The sequence below is a fragment of the Grammomys surdaster genome, unplaced genomic scaffold (assembly GCF_004785775.1).
Source record: "Grammomys surdaster isolate TR1022 unplaced genomic scaffold, NIH_TR_1.0 126131, whole genome shotgun sequence".
In the NCBI taxonomy this organism is placed as follows: Eukaryota; Metazoa; Chordata; class Mammalia; order Rodentia; family Muridae; genus Grammomys; species Grammomys surdaster.
Genome location: NW_021620939.1, coordinates 500789 through 521821, shown reverse-complemented (window position 1 = coordinate 521821; position 21033 = coordinate 500789). Strand labels below are relative to the sequence as shown.

Here is a 21033-nt window from a genome sequence, read left to right as displayed (position 1 = left end):
AGAGAGAGAGAGAGAGAGAGAGAGAGAGAGAGAGAGAGAGAGAAATTACATGATTACATACAGGGTGGTAATCCATTAACAAGCTAAACTACGGAAGGATGACGGAGTGGTAAGACATTCTGGGTGTGGAGTGAACAGAAATGTGGGCTGCTATGAGTGTGGTATTTGTGAATCACAGACCATGTCCACGTTGTTGAGGAGTTAAGGTGTCAGTTGCATGAGAGAATGAAGTTTGTTTTTAGCAGTAGGGATGTATTTACTTATATCCTATAGAAGTACTCATGTGAGGCATATAATTAAATTACTAAGATTTTTGGTCATCATAGTCCCATCTCAGAACATTCTCATCAACCCAGAGGAGAAGACTCTGAATGCTCATTTGCAGTTATCCCCCAGTTGACTCCCCAGACCCAGGCAAAAATACTTTTCTGTTTGTTTGTTTGTTTACTCGGCTCTTCTGACTATATCATGTATACAGTCTATACTAAACAATATGGCCTTTGGAGGCACATATCTGCCTTCTCTTGACAGAATGTTTTGGGATTTACCCCTGTTCTAATATGTATCAGTTCTTAACTCTACTTTTGTTCCAAATTATGTTCCATTGTATGGAAACATCATCCTTTGTTTATGCATTTGCCACTTGATGGATATTAGGAAAGGTCTTTGGTCACCTTAAAGAATTAAGTTGAGAGATCCAAGAAGAGGGGTGGGTATAAAGAGGTTGACATGCAGTGAAATAGAAAGCATGCTCCACAAATAGAATTTCTAATAATGGTTAGTGAGAAATTTGATCTTGAGGAATGGCTCTTCATGCTGTCAAAGCTGTGCTAAGATCCCTGAGGTCCCTGTCAGAAGATCCGGGAAGGCTTACTAAGCGTGATCCTCAGAGGCATGGCTATCTCTAAAGGTAATGATAGCCTAAATGACTAGCTATGTACATTTCTGATTTTTTTTTAGAAAAGTATTTATTTAATGTCTATGAATGAGTACACTGTAGATGTCTTCATGCACACCAGAAGAGGGCATCAAATCCCATTACAAATGGTTGTGAGCCACCATGTGGTTGCTGGGGATTGAACTCAGGTCCTCTGAAAGAGCCATCAATACTCTTAACCACTGAGCCATCTCTCCAGCCTCTCCCCCGCCCCACACACCATGTCTGATTTTATATGTGAAAAACTTATCTAGGAGTGGCCCTCTAAGTAGAATTGCCAAGTCTAAGGCTTGAATGGTTGCGATTGCTGATAAGGAAAAGCAAGACTTTCTTTGAAATAATACCAATTTACTCTCCATCCAGCTGTATTTCAAAAATCTTTTCTTAAAGATTTATTTTTTAGTTAATGTGCTTGCCTGCATATTTGTATGTGCACCATGTGTGTGCCAGTGCACAGGGAGGCTAGAAGAGGGTATCAGATTTCCTAGAACCAGAGTTATGGTTTGTGAGCGGCCATGTTGGTTCTGAGAATCGAGTCCTGGTTTTCTGCCAGAGTAGTAAGGGCTCTTAACTGTTGAACAGTCTCTCTTGCTTGAGGATCATAATTTTATCTCCAATTTTTGGCTCCAATATCGTTGCAAATGTACTTCACACTTTTATTCTTTAACCACCACCAACAAAAGGGTCAGTATATGACCTAGACATTTTTGTAATATTGACTGACAGGCTCCTGTCATATGACTGAGGGGTTTCTCTGCATCTCAGTGAGCTGTTGGTTGATATTCTTTGTCTGTATGTCTAGTTTTTAACTGATATCTAAGTTTTCCATATATTAGGGGAATTAATGTGTTACTATGACATCCTATCATTAGTTTTGAGGGGCTTTTTCATCAAGTTTTCTCTATTTCTTTTCTATTTGCATATAATGGTTTCCATCTTGCCTATTTAACCAAGTGAGACAATTTAAAAAGTGAGAAAATTGAATTTATCTGGTCTCATGAATTTTATGTCATGATTAGTGTAGAGAAGTTGTCCCTGTGTTCTTTTTTGTACTTTTATAGTTTTTCTTTTAAACTTTAATTCTGATTTACTGGGAATTTTATTCTGGAGTAATGGATGGAGGATGGGTGAGCTTGTTTTTTTTCCAAATGGTTACTTAGTTATTCGAAAGTTTGAAAAAAAAATTGATTCATCTGCTCTCCACTGATTTGAGTTTAGGTTAACATTGTTAGTGTTGAGAGAAGCAACTTCATCAAATTAAATAAGATGTTGTCTGTCAGTTTCCACTTCCTGGTATCTTCTGAGCCACTTCCTAACCAAGACTTGGCACTGTATCTCTTTAATGCCAGTCTGGTAAGACAATCATGGTACTTTGCTGCTGTTTAGCGGGAGGAGAGAAAAACAGGGAAAAACACAGGAGGGGCTCAAAAGTAGAGGCTGGGGAGTAGCCATGGGATAGGGATGCTTTGTAAGTCTGTCCTTGGGTAATACAGGCTCATGGTAAGAAAAACTGGTCCTGAAAAGGAAATTGAGTATCTCTTCAGGCAGACTATCCAAGAGCCATAGAAACCTCAGGCTTTTAAAAGGGAAGACAAAGGGAAACCAGCATTTCTAAAGATCCGAGATTCTTAAAAATAGTGTGAAAAGATGTTCATGGACACATGGACCCTTGGGTCTGGTCTAATCACTGTCAGCAAGAGTCTCCCCAAAATATCTTTCCTGTGTCTGGAGGTCTCCTCCCTTGATCCCACCTTCTTTCATACCTGGATGTCAGTGATCTCCAGTTGTTCCTCCCATGCGCTTAAGCCTCCCTCCAGCCTATCTCCTACTTGGAGATAGCTTGTAAACACTGAACCTGGGTCCCCTGTGATTCCTCTCTAGAGCTCATCTATGCTTTCTATAGTCAGGTTGAAACCCAAACTTCCCATCCTGTCCTGGTTCCCTTCATTTTATCTGTACCATTCTTATTGTTTCCATGAACTTCATCCCTGGATGACAGCAGCTTGCCTTTTCCCACCTCAGAGCTTTTGTGTTAGTGTGCCCTTGGGCACAGATACCCTGCCCATTTCCGTCCCTAGGATATACACCCTTCTCCAGGCCAACGCCTCTCCATCCTCTCGGAGACCCTTTTGGGAGACTTTCCCGTGTTCACATACATCCCCTTTCTTGGCGCCTCATAACCTCCCATTAATTAGCACAATTGTACTTAGTTATTTGGATAATGCACTAATTCCTGTTCCTGTTTATCGGTCCTAAGCTTTGCACTGCTGTATCCCCGGTGGCTAATGGAATGCGTGGCATAAAGCTGGCGTTTAGAAACATTTTCCACTGATGAATGAGGAAGGTTTTGCAATAAAGCTACGAGACTGATACCATGTATCATCAACAAATAACAATGTTTGTCCCTCCCTGCTGGGAATGCCAGCTCATCCTAGTCTGTCTCCATGAACCAAAATCGTCTCTTTCTTTCAGGCCCTCCCCATCATAATTGCTACTTACCCTCCAAGGCATTTGTCTCTCCTCCAGCCCTGACTTCTCGCTTCCGTTCCCCTCCCCAGCAGCAGCTGACAGGAGAAGAATGGAAATGAATGCCTGGCTCTGTAGTTGTAGTCTCCTTTCCCCTCAAACCACAGGGAGCTATTTTCCTTTCTCTCCATTTCTTTCTACTCTTTCCTTTTGAATATACAGCTCTATCCTCTCTAATTTGATTTGATTGCTCCCTTGGGAGCTGTCACGGAATCAATTAGATCTGTAGAATTTTACAATTTGAGGTCACCCAGTATGATTCCTCATTTTACAGATGAGAAAACTGAGGCCCAGAGAGGTTAATGTCTGAAACGATTACCTCTGTTGGGCCTTACAATGCTAATCAGTGTCATTGGCGAAGATGAATGTTCTCAATATCTCAGCTTTGCTGAGTGAAATCCCCATTCTGTTTATTACAGGACGTTCAGTGGTAATGGCCTTGGTGCTCAGGTGAGCCTGGTTGGTTGGACTTCCTTTCCCAGTCAGGGCTGTGTTAGTGTTGGGTGGCCACAGGCCCTGGATGTGAGCAGATCTCTGCTCTGAATGGGGTCATGTGCTTCACCTGGGTCTCAACCACAGGGCCCAGCATTTATGTGGAGACTCTACTAGAACAATGGATCTTGCTAGAACAAGAGACCTGGGAGACCAGGGAGACCTGCTGGGTTTAACCAATTGCAGAACACTAAAAGAAAGCCACCCTTTCTTCCAAAGTCTTGTCAGGGCAGCAGGGGAAATGTTTCAGAAGGGCACTGGGAAGGGAGGGAGGCCTGAAAGCCATCTGAAATGCTGTCAGCAACTTCTCCCTCATCTATTTGTTTTCTGGTTTCCAAAACCCAGTCAAGCAGAACCAAACTTCCACAAACACATTTAAATAGAACATAACACAGTCTTTAAGAGGAAGAAGAAGAAAAAAAAAATGATGGCTCCTCTACACCCAGAGATCAATAAGAAATTAAGCAAAGCCCAGGTGAGGTTTGACAGTGTGGATTTATACTGCACATGAGCTACGGGGCAGAGCTTTGGTCTGCAGGTGGCCCTGACACTGGACATGAGAACAGTCATATATTTTCATGTGTGCACAATATCTGTTCTGATGCTATGTCCAGATGCTAAGTGTCTCTTACATGCTATTGCTCTTTAGGGGCCCACCAACCACTGGTGGTGTGGGATGCTTCAGTGTCAGTGTGTCGAATTTGTACAGATGGAGAAAGGGTAGAACAAGTGCCAGGATGGGGCATGCTGTCCAGTTTGGGCAGCATTAGCTGGAAGCTGTGAGGTTTTTCAGAGTTGTACTTATTCCAGCAAAGACCAGAAAGGCATCCTAGATCAAATGCACAGCATATGGACGGAGCTTGGAGGTGGAAGCCACTTGCACTTTTAACTTTGGCAATGTTAAAGTCTTGGCATTACAAGTTGAGCAAGAAGAGATGCTGGAGGCCGTAAGAGTGAGTGCAACAAGTTGGGGATGTGGCTCAGTTAGCCAAGTGCTTGCCTAGCATGCAGAAAGGGCCAGAGTTGGACCTCCAGCACTACATCTACCTTGGTGGTAGGTCCTGTGATACCTTTGGGGAGGTAGCAGCAAGAGTAGCTACATAGCAAGTTCAAGATCAGTCTAAGCACTGAGCAGGAGAGATGGGGAGAGAGAAGAAAAGAGAGGGGTGGTGTAATCAAGTAACAGATGGAGTGCTGGTTTCCTTTTGGAAGGATTGAGCCTTTATCTGGGTAGCAAATCAAGATGGACCTTTGGTCCTCAATGGTTTCTGGAAGGAACTCGCCAGAGACTCTGGCTGGGGCAGGAATTGGCACTCTAGAGGAGGGCTAAGAGAGCCCAGAAAGCCTGGATGTATAGGTCAGCTTTCTAGATGTACTCTTTTTTGTCCCCTTCACTCTTGACACCATGTGTCTTCTTTTGTAGCCCAGAGGGGAAAAGACTCTTTCATTTATCAACTTCCTTGTTGCAAAAATTGCCTTCTAGAAGTTGTAGGCTTTTCAAAGCACGATCCTCCCCATGCACCTTCTCCTATGACCATGTACATGGGGGAATTGCATGATGTCTTATGAGCCAAGAACTGGAGATAACTGAACTGAGCTGTGGGACTCATGAAGGGTGTGAAGTAAACTGCTGTTCTCTACTCTTCCTCTGACGCACAAAGGTTCTGAAATATGAATTCTCTTTTCCAGTATGAACCATGCTCACCTCTCCCAGAGTAAGCAATGGCCCTTCCTCTCTAAGTAACATTGCTTCCAACATTGCTCCTGCATCACATCTCAGCTTGAATTTTCCACAATACTGAGCTGAACTAACTTCATCAAGAGTATTATCTCTTAGCAGTCTCCATACAGTTTACAGTCTAGCTCTTTCAAAGAGATTTCGGTTCTAAAAACAAAAGGTTCAGAGAATCTGTTTATTGAGAAACAAGCAAAAAAAAAAAAAACCCAAACAAACAAAACAAAATAAGCATTTATCTTCATGTGCTTTACAGAAGTATATAAATGAGTTTTGCCCCAATAAAGATACTAGGCTCACAGATGGAGATATCTGCTGTAGAGTCTTCTTATAACTGGATCTCTATTTCATTCACTGTTGGCAGTGAAGAATATGGTGTCTGCTGTCAATGAGGCACAATGAAGGAAGGATAGCCACAGCATGAGATTTCCAAGTTCGATAAGGGAATGATTTCTGTAATTAAAATATGTTGTATTTGGTGGATGGTAGAGAACTGTGACTCTGAATATCAGGAGGTCTTTGAAGTACAGACATGGTTATATGAGCTCATTTGTTAAGTGGATGCAGTGGGACTGGTGAGCTCTTAAAGCCTCCGAGGTGCTAGGATTCTCTTCTGTACTGACTATTGTCTTATCGTTCTCTCCTTTTTTTGCATGTGTGTCCCTGTGGCCTAATGGGACAGTGGGAAGAAGTCAGTGGCTACGATGAAAACCTGAACACCATCCGAACTTACCAAGTGTGCAACGTCTTCGAACCCAACCAGAACAACTGGCTGCTCACCACCTTTATCAACAGACGGGGCGCCCATCGCATCTATACAGAGATGCGTTTCACTGTGAGGGACTGCAGCAGCCTTCCAAATGTCCCAGGCTCCTGCAAAGAGACCTTCAACTTGTACTACTATGAGACTGACTCTGTCATTGCCACCAAGAAGTCAGCCTTCTGGTCTGAAGCCCCCTACCTCAAAGTTGACACTATTGCTGCAGATGAGAGCTTCTCCCAGGTGGATTTTGGGGGAAGGTTGATGAAGGTCAACACAGAAGTCAGGAGCTTTGGGCCTCTTACTAGGAACGGCTTTTACCTCGCTTTCCAGGATTATGGAGCCTGTATGTCTCTCCTTTCTGTTCGTGTCTTCTTCAAAAAGTGTCCCAGCATCGTGCAAAATTTTGCAGTGTTCCCAGAAACCATGACAGGAGCAGAGAGCACATCTCTGGTGATTGCTCGGGGCACATGCATCCCTAATGCAGAAGAAGTGGATGTGCCCATAAAACTCTACTGCAACGGGGATGGAGAGTGGATGGTGCCCATTGGGCGCTGCACCTGTAAGCCTGGCTATGAGCCTGAGAACAGCGTGGCCTGCAAGGGTAAGCCCAGGGCTCCTTGAGTGTCTGCGTCTATCCCACTGGGGGCGAGCCAAGTTCATAACATTTCTACTTCTAGTTCTGGGTCACTCAGGAAAAGAGAGAGTCTATTGGCTTATTATAAATCTCAGAAGAACCTCTTTCCTCTATGCCTGATGATTTTCCAATTATGACCAATTGTCTATGTGCATGTGTGGAGAAAGGGACGGGAAAAATTCTGAACAGTGACAAAATTATTCAATAATCCCTTGTTTATATTTACTTTGGGAACACATTCTCTCTCTTACATACACACACACACACACACACACACACAATCATCTTTCATCAGCCTCAAGCTCTGGGGGGGGGCATGGAGTATTTGGGTTGTCATGGACAGTTCACTCAAGGGTAATTGAGAAGTGACTGAATTTGGAAAATATTTTAGTTCATTTCAGTCCAGCTTCCACAGCCTTGAACTTGGTACTGAAGCCATGTAGCTCATTAACTCAAAGCCCTCTGGGTTGGCTGTCTTTCTCCAGGGGCTCAACGCCAGGCCCTGGAAGGAGATGAAGCCACTGGGACAGGGATGGGAAAGTTCCATGTGCGGAGGAACCTTTGTTTCTAACTGAAACAAACAGATGCAAACTTTGCAGATTGCAGGCTTAAGGTTTCATACGTTCACAGTAGATCTCCTGAACACTACATTTCCTTTGTTCCATATGTGGTAGCAAATATGCTGAACTGGCTCCAGTTTGGTCTGGGAATGAATGGAAGGCTCTAGAAGCCTGATATTCCTGTCTTATCTAAGCCTATATTGGAGCTCAATATAGGCTGATCCGGAAGCAAAGGTGAGTTCCATTATTAAATCTTGCTTAAGGCCTTCAGAAGTTTGGATTGTTTAAAGAATGTTTGGAAATGATTTTTATTGTATCACAACTCAAGGATTGCCCCCTCTCTTTTGTACTTTGGGAGAAAAAAATGAGCTCCTTTTCTATCATAAGTCTCCTGAAAGCGCCCTCCTTTCTGGGTTGTCCCCTGGCACTGGCTGGAGCACGGGCCAGCCCCTGTCTGTTTCCTTCCTTCCTTCCCCAAACACCTGCCTGTGAAATGCCTGGCAAAGGATTTTGAAAGCCTATCAACACGCGATCCCATGGATTCAGCTAATTGCCTGGGCTGGGGCCTTCACACAGCCTTTCTGGGGCCTGCTGGGAACACAGAGCTATGCCTTTGTGTCTTTATTGGATTTCTTGGTTCTGGGACCCATGATGGATGGCGTGGAAACAGAGGGGAGAGCACGCCAGATCCAGTGATGAATCAACGCAGACAGTTTTAGGACCAGCGGGGTCTGGTCCCACAGAGCTCCTCTGTGTCCCACAGGTTGGGGGTGGGGCAGGGGCACCCTCTTTGGCATTCCTCAGGATCTGAGTGGCAACCAAGACACCAGGCTGTCTTAAAGGCACAGGTGCAGCAGCAACTGGGCTTGCTCACAAACCATGCTGAGTGCATTTCTCTGGCTTCAAAGGGCTGCCACGCCAAAGTTGCTGGCTGGGCCCCTCTCATTTTTCTCATTATTTCCTGAGCAGAATGGCAAGGATGGGAGGGAGCAAGCATTGATTGGTTCTGATTTAATTGGGACTCTGGGAAACAGGCTCTCATTTCTTTGGACTAATTGGAACGTTACTCTTTTGGGGGGCTCTACTGTCCACACTGCTTGTCAGTCACCTCTCATGGTTGTTCTGCGAGGGCCCATGGGGACAAATATGTAAATGCAAGCCACTTCTTTTCATTCTTCCTGCCTGGCCCAAACCGCCCTAGTGGGCTTCAGTGAATGTTACTAATCTCTGAGTGTTGTGAACACGGCTAGATTTTACATGTAACCACTTATTGTAAACTCATTGGAGGATGGAGGAAAGGGACAGGGAGAGGGCTCACTGCACAGGCTACATTGTGGCGACATCCTGAGAGTGTAAAGTGATCAGTTGGATAGTAGCATAGGCTCCACAGCCTGGCTAATTCTTGGAGACCAAGAGAAACCCTTCACGCGCCTCAGGAGCTCGAAATTTGCATCCCCTCAATTGCTGGTATCAGAACTCTGAGGGCTGAGCCAGTCTCTCTGTCCCGGATTCACAGAGGGCTGCCTGGGAAATGAGGGGACCCAACCCCTGTGTAGATGGAGATTTTGGAAGGATGCTGCACCCTTGGGATAGGAAGTGTGTGTAGAGACTTGAGGTTGGTCCCTGTTCTGTGTTTTTAAGGGGAGGTCTCCAGCCACCTTATGTGAGAATGCTATGTTGCCAGGTAGACACTGGGGTCCTTCATATCAATTCTAAGGTTGCCAACCTCAAACTCCCAGTACTCACTCGAACAGAATGGAGGGAATGGTGAACAGTAAAGGCTGAAAGTGAAAAGCAGCGAAGGCCTAACAGCTTCTCTGTCCTGACACAGCCTGGGAATTCTTGTTGCTTGAATCTCACTGGGAGGTGGAGGGGAGTCTGATAACGATGTGGTTCTCACCATGTACCAGCCCCTCATATTTGCATATTTGAATGTATAGAATCTATACAGTGGCTGTAGAAACAGTATCCCTTTTTGCTTTCTGGTTACTTCCCTCCCCCACTTTTTAAAAAAAATGATGGGCGAGGAACCCTATTGTCTTGCTTTCATTTTCTATCTGCTAAAGCTATGAATCTGTCAAATTCTTGGTGACCAGTTACTGCATTATGCAGAGGCACCTGGCAACCAGTTAGGTAGGCCAACCAGCCAAGAGCAGTCCTGGCCTGGAGCTGTTCCTGTTGTGGACAGGGTGAATATGAAACCAGGGCAATGGGGACAGCAGACAGAGGTGGGGTGGTAGAACTTGTATGTTAGCATATGACTCACATGCTTTCTAGTGCAGTGGTTCTCAACCTGAGAGTCAAACGACCCTTTCACTGGGGTCACCTCAGACCTTGGGAAAACATATTTACACTGCTATTCATAATAGTAGCAAAATTATAGTTATGAAGTAGCAACAAAAATAATTTTATGGCTGGGGGGAGGTCACCACAACATGAGGTACTATATTAAAGAGTCTCAGATTAGGAAGGTTGAGAACCACAGTTCTAGAGGGTTCTGTGGCTGAAGGCCTGCCTCTGACTCATCCTTTCTGTACAGACACACACAGACTAAGCCTATCATGCCGAAATGCACGGGCATGTTGATCCCCCTCATCGATTCTGACTTCATCATGTGTCAGTCAATAGAAATTAATTACTTGGAAGATGGCTTGTCTGTTTCAACTTTAGGTCATGTGCTCATAGCTTAGGGATTTGACAAGAAAGCATAGCTTTCTCTCGTTGTGCCACATTCCTCCTGGTAAACTTGGTGGTGAAGCGAGTCTCTGTATGGACCTCATGCAGACTTGCTTTTCCTGTGCCAGGTAGGTCATGAACTTGTGTGGAGCAAGCCCTTAAAATGCTATATTGGCTAATGTTAGCCTGAGGGGAAAAATGGTAGGGCTGTGTCTTAGTTAGGGTTGCTGATGATGTGATAGAACACCATGACCAAAGTCAACTTGTATCTCAGTCCCAATTATAGTCCATCACCAAGAGAAGTCAAGGTAGGAGCTTAAACCAAAAACCAAAAGCAGAAGCCATGGTGGAACTCTGCTTACTGGCTTTCTCCCTATGACTTACTCACCCTGTATTCTTAAGTCCCCTACCTGTTCAGGGGCTGCTCATCCCCCAGTGTGCTGGGACCTCCCACGCCAATCATTAGTCAAGAAAATGCCCCTGCAGACTTGCCTACAGGCTAGTCTGATTGAGGAAGTTCCTCAATTGAGATTCTGCCTTCTCAAATGTGACCAGGTTTGTATCAAGTTGGCAAAACCTAACCAGCACAGGGCTGGTACTGATAATCGTTCTTAAAGGCCTAGTAGGAGCAGACTTATTTTTCTGTCAAAGCATCAGGCTGTGACATATCTTCTGGGTGTCCATGGTTTGGGGCTATGTTCCACCCTAGAGAAGTCTCTGAAGGATTGACTTTGCAACATTCCCTAGAGCTTCCAGAAGGATCTGCCTTGTGAGCTTTTTTTCAGTCACGGCATTAGGTGGTGGTGGTGGAGTGTGGCTCAATAAATAAGATACACAGCCCTGTCTATCATTTCTTTTTGCACACGGCCCTGTCTGTCCCAGGTGCCTTGACCTATGGCCAAAGGTAGTGAGCCATGGTTCTCAGAGGAGTCTAACCTTAGTAGATGCGGCTACAGGCCAGAGGCTAATTGACGCAGTGTTCTAGCTGATCAGAAGCCCCAGAGGAGTTCTGAGTAGATGAGGGAGGTCAGGAAGCTGACTGCCCAGAAGTTAGAGAAAAGAATATGCATTTCTGTAGAGGGCTACTTGGTACCAGAATCCCCAAGAATTCTAGGGAGTGGCTGGCACTGTTCCTGGCAGCAGACGGGGTCACACCTTTAGAAATCCCATTCCTTTCTCAGGCTTGAAACTAGTCTTGAGGCTGAGTACCTGCGAAGCCTTGTAGCTTTTGCAGGGAACTCTCAAGTCCAACCATCACCATGGATGCTAATAGGCTTTTGCATGTCCCGGAGAACAGAGCAATTCTCTGTTCCATGCCTCTCTGGCTCCCCACCTCCCTGTGGAAGCTGTACCTTGGAGTTGGCATCCCGACCTGTGCTGACACTTGCCTGACATCTCCCAAAGGGTCTCCTTTCCTAGGGTGGTTGCATCTCTACCCCCACCTCATGAAACAAATGAGGATTTTTTTTTTTTTGACTCAAGGGACACTTTGAACCTTTCAACAGTTCTGATGCCTTTGTCAACCTGCACAGCTAAGATGCGCCACTTTATAAACCTAGGGGAGTTGAGATGAGAAAAAAAAAATCTGCAGGATTTGAAGGTGGAGAAAAATGTGTCTAATTTAGTTCTAAAGTGGTTTCTAGGGCCTATTCCCCTCCCACTTAGGGTCGTTGGCCTCAGCTCTGGGCTTTCTGCCAGTTCCTGCTGAGGTACTGCAGAAGGCTGGCCCCGGGGAGCATGTTCAGGTGCATATGTGTCCCCATGTATGTGCGCATGAGACAGGCCAGGATGCTGACAGCCACATCCAAGGCCACTGGATTCAAGGCCCCCCGAGGAGCATTTCCACTCCCCCTGGCCTGGCAGCAGTCAGCTGGTGAGAGGAAGTCCACAGCCCAGATGGCCTTTCTTTAAGCCCCAGGGAGACCAGCTATTCTCAGGGCCAAGGGAGGCCAAGGTCATTAACACCACAGCCCTGTAAGATGAGCTTCATAATAAGATTTCTCAATAGGCAACTTCATTGAAAAACCACCCGGGGTCTCCTCTGCTTCCTGCAGTGGCCCTGCCCAGTGCTCTCCAGAGAGGAGGCATAAGTAATTGGCTGGATATAATGGGCTATGACACTCTGAACAGCAGTAAGTGGGGCTGGAAGGATGCCTCTTTGCCACACAGCCTCCAAATGTTGGGCTCCCAAAGCAGCACAGGATGCTGATGGCAGGTTCCAGATCCCCTTAGGTTCTACACTTCTGCCTTGAGAAAACCCCACGCCCCACTGTTGTTGACCAACCAGTCATGACTGTCTCAGGGTGGTCCCACACCACTGAATGATAACACACTTCAGGCTGGAGAGCAGTCTAGGAAAAGATCTGTACTTTGCTTGAAGGCTGGACGTCTGTGACTTTAAATATGCATTATGATGTAAGTAGTGGATATATCTCTGGGCTGAGAGGCCAGCAGGGACCTGAAGGTGGCCTTTGACTGCACTGCTGTTTGCTCATGAAAACCTATGAGGTCTGGTAGTGAGTGAATGAGTGGATGGGTAGGAATTGTCCTTAGAGAGGACTAGCCAATTCAGACTTAGGTCTTGAGATGCTACCATTTGCCTCTGGTTCTGAGACTAGACGAGGCTGAAGTTAGCCATTCTCAAGAATATGTGTGTTCAGGAATATTGAGCCTTTTCATCTGACCTTTGTTCTTTGATGTCCTTACACAATTCTGTACCATACATCTGCCCAGGATTTTGTATTGATTGATGCCATCTGTCTGGACTCAGCCCCCTTTTCCAGAGAACATGAGACCCCTTTGCAAACCGTTTAAGTAGCACATAGGTTGGGGCGGTGTGTGTCCTCAGCTTTCTAGCCTAAGGCTTTGTTTCAGAGAAAGAGGGGAGAGTCTGGATGTGACTTTCTGGCCAGCACCAAGGAGTATGCTCCAGCTCACCCACACTCATTTCCTAGTCTGCTGGGTCTTCTATAACAGAATGCCACAGCAGAAGTGGTGCTTTATAATGGGCTGAAACTCACTTCCTACAGTTTTGGAGGTAAGGAAGCCCAAGTCCAGGTCTTTGGTGGGTTCAGTTCTACAGCTCTCTGGAGCTGGTAAGTCCCCTTTTGCAGATTCTGAGCACAAACTTCCTTGACTATATAGGGAGTCACTGAGAAGGAACTCACTCTAAATTCAAGCCTACCTGCATCTTTCGGTTCTGGGCCCCAGAGAGCTCAGTTAGTCTATTGACACCTGTGTTGACTGAATCCTGATGTAACTAGATCTTTCTCATTGCAGTGGGATGAAGACAACTGAAAAACTGCAGTAGGGCATTGCCAAAGGGCACAGTCAAGCCATCCAGAGCAAACCCTACTTGGCTGTTAGGGCTTTGAAATGAACATTGAAAGGAATAAGCTTGACCTTTCCCCAGAGACAGCTCTTGGCCTTCAGGTGACCTGTGTATATTCTCCTTGCTGGCTGAAACAACAGTCAGAGAATCTGCTATCGAAAGAGATTGACACTCCCCTTTTAACAGCTGTGTGATGGGGCAGATAGTTCCTTTGGAGATGTAATTTGATTCAGAAGAACATGGCAGGGTTTGCTTTGGGTTCTAGAAGCCATCCAGGTATAGAGAACATTTTGCTTCCTAGGTGCTTGTTCAGCCTGGTGAAGGCTGTGCAAGTGGACCAGGCTCATCTCTGCATGCAGGGCTGGGGAGGGAGGAAAAGAGGTCACCTGAAGCTGGCTCCAGAAGTTGGAGTCTTTACAGATCACCCCTGGAGCTTCTTGGAATGACAGAAATTCAGGACCTAGTATAGTACTGAGGCTTTCATTAGAAGATGGACAGGAAATCAGCCTTCTGGTTTCTAGTTGATCCTGATCTGTTGGATTAGTTCACTGACCCAGAGTTTCCAGCAATAATCGTGTGCTTCTGGTCCTAGCTGAGTTAGTTAAACCCTCTTTAGGTACAGGTCCTGCTTCTGTCATCCACAGGCCTAGGGGTTTCAGGCCTTCCTGTTCCTTGTTGAAGTTTTGAAGTCAAAGAGGCTGGGTCATCTTCATGAGCATATTGTTTTCAGAAACTCACTGGGTGCTGGTGGTGGCTGGGCCTTTCTTTCATGCTTGTATTCTCAGATTTAGCAGGTTCAATTCCAGAGCCTCAGTGGCCAGGGCATCTGTGGCCAAAGGTGGAGTGTTCTGGAGAAATATACAGACAGGAATCCTTCTTGGCTAGATTAGGGCTCCCACTTTAACAGCTCTTATCCATTCCTTCTCATTTCCTCTGGGAATAGAACTCTCATAATCCCCAGGACAAGCCTGATTCACCTTTGATCTTTTCTTTCCTGGAGTATAACTTTCATTCAGATCTCTTCTTCTCTAGTATACCTGTTTTATGTTACTAGAAAACACTCCAGATACATAAATTTCCTTTTATGCTGCATCCCTGAAGCCTTTTTCACTATTAAAGCCTAACACTTCTCTGCAGAAGAGACCTGAGATTTGTTCGTTTGGAATACAGATTAACCCTTGACCTCCCTACCCTATGACAGGGGACTTGACAGAGGCCGGTGTATCTGATCTCCCCAGTTCACTTCCTGCTTCCCAGAGAAAATTAAAGGTGGTTTGTGCTGATTGTTATCATTTCCTGGCATTTTATTTGTTCTACTGGTTCTTCATTTATATGCATTTAGTTTCCTCCCATCTCTTGCTATTTCTGAACAACACTGGGGTAGATACCCTTGCGTATTAATCTTCGAACTAATATGTGAGTACATCGGCAAGATAAATTCATTAATTAATTTGCTCAATGAATATTTATGGAGGCCTTTCTTTGTGCCAAGCACTTTTCTAGGAGCTAAGAATGCAACAAATTCTCTGAAGTTAAAGTTGCTGAGTCAGAGCATATACATTTTTAATTTTGATAGATATTACCAAACTGTGTTCCCTCAAAAATGCATATTCTACCAAACCCTTTTTCTTTTGTGCCCACAGCAGTGATTTAGTTCTTGTTCCCTATACCTCTGCCAAGATAATAAAATATCATTTTTATCTTTGCCAATCTGGTAGGTAAAACAGCCATCTCCCACTCCAATGTCAATTTGCATTTGTCTCGATTCGAGGTTGTTGAACCTTGGGAAGTTCCATAAGTCCCTGAGGCCCTGGCTTGCTGCTAGAACACAGCACAGAATTGGATGTGTTTGGATGATGCACAGTCTGAAGTCTGCTCCCTCATGGTCCCTCTTGTTCTGCATGGCTTCCTGTATGTGTCCCTTTCATTTGACACATGCCTTATACACAACAATTTTGGCATTTCCTGGACAATGGATGTCTGCAGAAGGAACAGGACAAGGGCAGGTATCTGATGCTGAAGGACTCTGTCATTCTTGTATAGTTTCAGGAACGCCAATACCCAGACTGATATGGCCACCTTTTCCCTTCCTTCTCCTCCTGTCTCTGAACTAGGTTTGGGATTTTCTACTCTTTTCTGTGGATCGTCCAGCTAAGGCTCTCCTGGCTCAGCCCCTCCACCCTACTTCCTTTTACATAGTAACTTACCTCAGAAGGCTTCCAGCCTCTGCTCACCCTGGTGACACACTCTTTGTCAATTAACTTTCAGTCTGCACCTCCAACCCATCCTTTCTAAACTTGACCCTTCCCTTCTCTTCTTTTCTCTTCCCTCCTCATTCCCTTTCCCTTCTCTTCCCCTCCCCCTCCCCTCTCCTCCTCCTTCCCTTCCCCTGTCCTCCCCCTTCACCTCCCTTTCTCTCCCCTTCCTCTCCCCTCCCCATTTCTTCCCTTCCCCTCCCCCTCCCCTCCTCCTCTCCCTCTCCCCCTCCCCTTCTCCTCTCCCCATCCCCTCCTCCTCTCCTCCCCCTCCCCTCCTCCCTCCCCTCCCCTCCCCTCCCCCTTCCCCTCCCCTCCTCCCTCACTCTTCCCTCCCCTCCCCTCCTTCCCTCCTCCCCCTCCCCTCCTCCTCTTCTCCCCTTCCCCTCCCCTCCCCTCCCCTCCTTTTCTCTCTCTCTCTTCCCTCCCCCTCCCAATTCCCTGGTAACTTGGAATCACACTCATCTCCCCTCTGACAAGTTCTCTACTCTAGGCTTCCCACTGTGCTGAGGTCCTGGTCCTGATTCTGTTCTGGCCTGGGATGCTGCTCAATGCTACCTTGAGCATCTTTTGGACTTTCTCCTCCAGCTCTGTGGACTCTTTCTGTACCATGGACTTCCCTGCCTCTCCCCTGCCTTCCGTTCCTTCTCACTTCTATTGTCCCTTCCTTTTTTCTTCTTTCTTAAAAAAAATAGTAGGTGCACTTATGTTTTAAAGTAAAGACATTATTGTTGTAAAGAAGAATAGATGAAAATAATAAGGCAAAACTCCAGCATGGGGCCAGCAATAACAGTAGGGCTCAGCAGGTAAAAACAAAGCAAAACAAAACAAAACAAAATGTCTGCTGAAGGACCTTTGTTTAATCTTCTAATCCCATGGGGAAAGGAGAAAAAGAGACTTCAGAAAGTTGTCCCTGACGGTCACATATGCACTGTGGCATGCACACTCTGTTACTCACACACAATAAAAAATAAGATAAAGGTTAATGCATTAATGGTATATGCTTGAAAGGCCAGCTGACCATCTAGTTCACCTGGCTTAGGAGGGCCAGCATATAACCCCACTTCAGTATTGCCTTCCGTTTTGATTCTGGTGGCTTTGACTTTGGTATGCAGCATGCTTTTCTGGGTTGACTCTGCTGAAATGCTACAAGCATGGCTGTGTTGTGGACGCAGGACAGTGAGCTAGGTACATTGCCGTATTCTCTTTTGACTTCATCTCGTAAACCCTTAGTTGCTCTGTGGGATGCATGTGGTAGTGATGCTGGGTGACGGAGAAGCTCAGCAGCTTCCCAAGGTCATGTATAGCACAGGACTCTAGGCACTGCTGTCTGTTGCTTGAAATTCCTCCTAGCTGGAGAAGAGCTGAGATTCACTTACCAGAGGGTTTTCAATTTGTTATGGGAGTTGGCTTTGGATAGAAGCATCCACTGAGGTACCCAGAGTCTGATCTGCACCTGGGGATTTCCTAGATAATGTTTCTTTCCTGTGGGCCAGGCATGGACCAAGAGCTCTACTGAGTGGCCACATTCACTACTTAGAGTGGACTGCCATATACCTATACCCGACTTAGTTTTTCCTCGTCCTGAAAGCTCTAATAGGCAATGACCATCTGTCAGGTGAAAGCAAAACACATCCAAAGCAAAATGTGTAAATGCAGGGTGGAGGCTGAAGAGGAGGCCCTTCATTGAGAGAATGCTTAAGAAAGTATATCAGCCACAGTGAGCAGTGGAAGAACCAAGAACAGGGCCTGAGGCAGGCATTTTTTTGGAGACGGAGATGGCAGAGGCAGATGGAGACAGTTGCTAGTGATGGCAGAGGCCTTGTCTGTCTGTTGTCCAATACAGCGACACGTTGTGCACAAACACGCAGAACGAACCCAGCAGAACGGCCGCAAGCGCATCCGTTATGAAAGCCTTTCCCTAGAAGCTGGCGATAACGTATCAGCCTGACAGAGGACATAAGGTCAGTGCCGCGTGTGCATGTCAAGTGGAAAATGACAGGCTGCTCTCTGTGCGAGTGAGACGGGTGGAAGCTGTATGGAATCTGTGAGAACTCTGCCAAATCGTGAGCTTGGCAAAATGTGCCTGTTCTGGGGAGTTAGGCAATCTGGGGGCCTGCATTTGGTTTCTGGGTCTGTCACACACATGCCCACACTCCTCTCAGGGTGGAGGCCCCTGTGACTTGGGGCTTTTTTTGCTCATCATTGGCTCTGTTTGCCTTTCCCCTTGCTAACTACAGCCAAACCTATTTGGCTAGCGTTCTTTCCATTTCTTTTTATTCTGATCTCTCGCCTGTCTTCTTTCTAGATTGATTCCAAAGAGAGGACAGAGAAAGCTTCTCACTGGTTTTTCATAAACTTCTTTCTATCTCTGGTCCTTGTTCTTATCACCCCCCCCAACCCCACCCCTGGGAAACTATTCAGATTTGAATTTACATTTACAAAATCAATTCCTTAACATAGTAAAATATAGAAAATCAATGCTTGTCATCAAAATCAATCGAAAATATTACAAGAATGATTTTTTCATCAAAATAATTAGTATATAACATACATGTTCATAATAATGTCATTAATTAAATTTCTTACTTTTTTTTTTTAAACTTTGAAAAGCATCTTGGGGGTGCCCTGGTACTCTGTTCCGATTTACTTTCCTGCCTCACATGTTCAGGTTCTCTAACCCCATCCCTGATTTGCCTTGATTAATAAGAAATCTTTTCATATTTCTATTGCTTCTTTCAAATCTTTTGGCCACAAGTTCAGAACCAGAAGCCAAGCCACTGGCTGTTGTATATAACACACCTTGTTGGGAGTCACTGATCTGTCTTGCATGTTGATGCTGCCTTTCTCCTGTGGCATTTCTGCCTGCCAACCCAGCTTTCCTGCTTCCCTAAGAGGTGTCTCTGATGAAAGCCATTGTTTTGGAGTTTTATCTGTGGTGATTGGCCTTTCTGGATTCCCACTCTCTGTTTTTATCAATGCATGCTGATTTCCTCTGATCTTCTTTTTTTATAATCACAAGACATGGTCTACTCTGTAGACCAGAATGGCTTCAAGCTTTCAGTCCTCCTGCCTCAGCTTCCCAACCACTGAGGTAACTGAGTGGCCCTTCTTGTAACCTATGGGTGAGTACTGAGTGGCCCAGCAGAGCAGTACTCCCACCTCTGACGTGTAATAAACCTTGAGCTGTCGAGTTTGCCATACAAGAGGATGATAGCAACTGCCGAAGGTGAGGGACGCTGTTGTGGATATCCTAAACCCACTCCTCCTGGCCTCAGAGAGGTTGGAGGCGGCTGTCTCTAAGTCCTCTGTTTTTCCAGTATCAAGTCTCCTTAAGCCCTCCTCTGTCCCAGTCTCCTTTCCTGCCTGTAACTGCATGCTGGTCCCTCCTTCTAAGCCACAAAAGGCTCTATAGACAGGCATTGTGTGCTGTTTGCCAACATGGGCGCCTAGGCACACAGAAGGGCGAGGGAGAGGCCGTCTGCTCTCCCCTTTCACACAGACCTCTGCTTTCCCCTTTCATTCTCTTGGTCTTTGAGCACACATACAAAAATTAAAGAAAAGCAGTGGCTAATTAGAGCCAGAGAATGTGAGCCTGGAAAAGGGACCCCCCCACACAAACCCATGCAAACCAGTCTGTTCTTTAGAGCCAGTGTAGAAAGGGGCAGGAGGAGGGAGGGCCCCTGAAGGGACCGGGGAGGGATATTTTGACAAAATAAACAGCAAAGCTTCTTCAGAATGGCAAAGAGGGCTTTGTTTTACTTTCTTCTCATAAGAGAGGAGAAAACCAAAAGTGACAGTTTCTTGTGGACCGGCCCTCCCCTCTGCAGCCTCACCCCCACCCCAGGTCTTCTCATCTTTTTTAGTCTCACAATCTCCCAGTTAACAATAGCCTCCCTTTGGTGGACAGTTAAGTGTATCATTTTATTGATAACGTTTGTTCTGGCTGCTGGAGAGTGAGCAGTCAGAACTATATCTTCCCAGGCAGGCCTGGCTGCACACCCCCGCCCCCCCATGGGAGCAGCTGGGGCACCAGAGAGATTCAGCTTGGGAAATGGCTCTGGAAAAATCAAGATATTCTTTTACACACAGTCCTTGACTGGCCCTATCTCGTGATTGGCTCTAGGTGGGGCTCCCCATTTGTGCTAGGTCACCACGTTTACCCAGAGCAACCATGTTGCATGGTGTTGAGCTGCTGGCTAGTGTGTGACCTTGGAAGTAGCAACCAGTGGGAGGACAGGCCTTGCTCTCACCTACCCCAGAGGGAACATGACTGGATGCTTCCCCAATGCTTCAGGCAGTTGGGCTAGCACTACAGGCCTAGAGATGGCCAGAATGACTAATTTTGCAGAGAAGGGAAGGGCTCTGATTACTAACTTGATGTATCCTGAATGTATCTTTGAATAACTATTGGAAGGGGGGGGGGAAGAGGGTTCCCGATACCTCCTGCTTGCAGAGAGAGAAGGACTAACAGCAACCAATGATAATAGTTTCAAGGCCAGCAGCAACTATCAGATGTGAGCCTGGCCTACTGCCTCTCAAGCTCATCAGGCAAAACAGGTTTGTGTAAACGCACCCCCAGCTCCTTTCTCGACCTCCCGCCCACCATATTGTCAGTGGCTAATAAGAACTTAAGCAATTAAACCATTTTCCCTTTCAGTATTTTCCCTTAAAAGTATTTGCTCCTTGAAATTTAAGCTTTATCCCCCGTCCTCCCCTCTTATGCCTCTTGAAAGAAAGTGCTGTAATGCCCTGGGAAAATTATCTCAAATTCTAATCAGCCCTCATTCTGGGTGTTAGAGGGGCTTGGAGATGAGGTAGTAGGCAGGACAGAGGCAAGGCCAAGGGGGACAGCAGCTCAGCAGGCAAAGCCAGCCAGAGTGGGAGCTTTCACCCAGCCCAGGAGCACTCTGGTGCCAGGTAGAGGGCTTAACTTATCAAGAGGGAGGCCCAGGCAATCTGAGAAGCAAACTGAAGAGAGACAGGGAGAAAATAGGGATGCTTAAACAAGCTGGAGCAGGGGCTTAGTTGCTTCCTGTTCCCTATTTTGGGGGATGTGGGTGCTTTCCTCATAGGTGACATGACTTTGCCCAAGATGTTTTCAGTTGCGTGTGAAGTGGACAC

At 46.0% G+C, this 21033-nt stretch overlaps 1 protein-coding gene across 2 annotated transcripts in view; it reads left to right on the top strand.

The window, feature by feature from the left end:
* Ephb1 (EPH receptor B1) overlaps nt 1-21033 on the top strand; it is a 430073-nt gene that overhangs the window by 144047 nt on the left and 264993 nt on the right. For both annotated transcript variants that reach the window (XM_028756628.1, XM_028756627.1), the window contains exon 3: nt 6373-7054. In XM_028756628.1, the coding sequence (XP_028612461.1) occupies nt 6373-7054 (682 nt within the window). The remainder of the gene's footprint in view (nt 1-6372; nt 7055-21033) is intronic.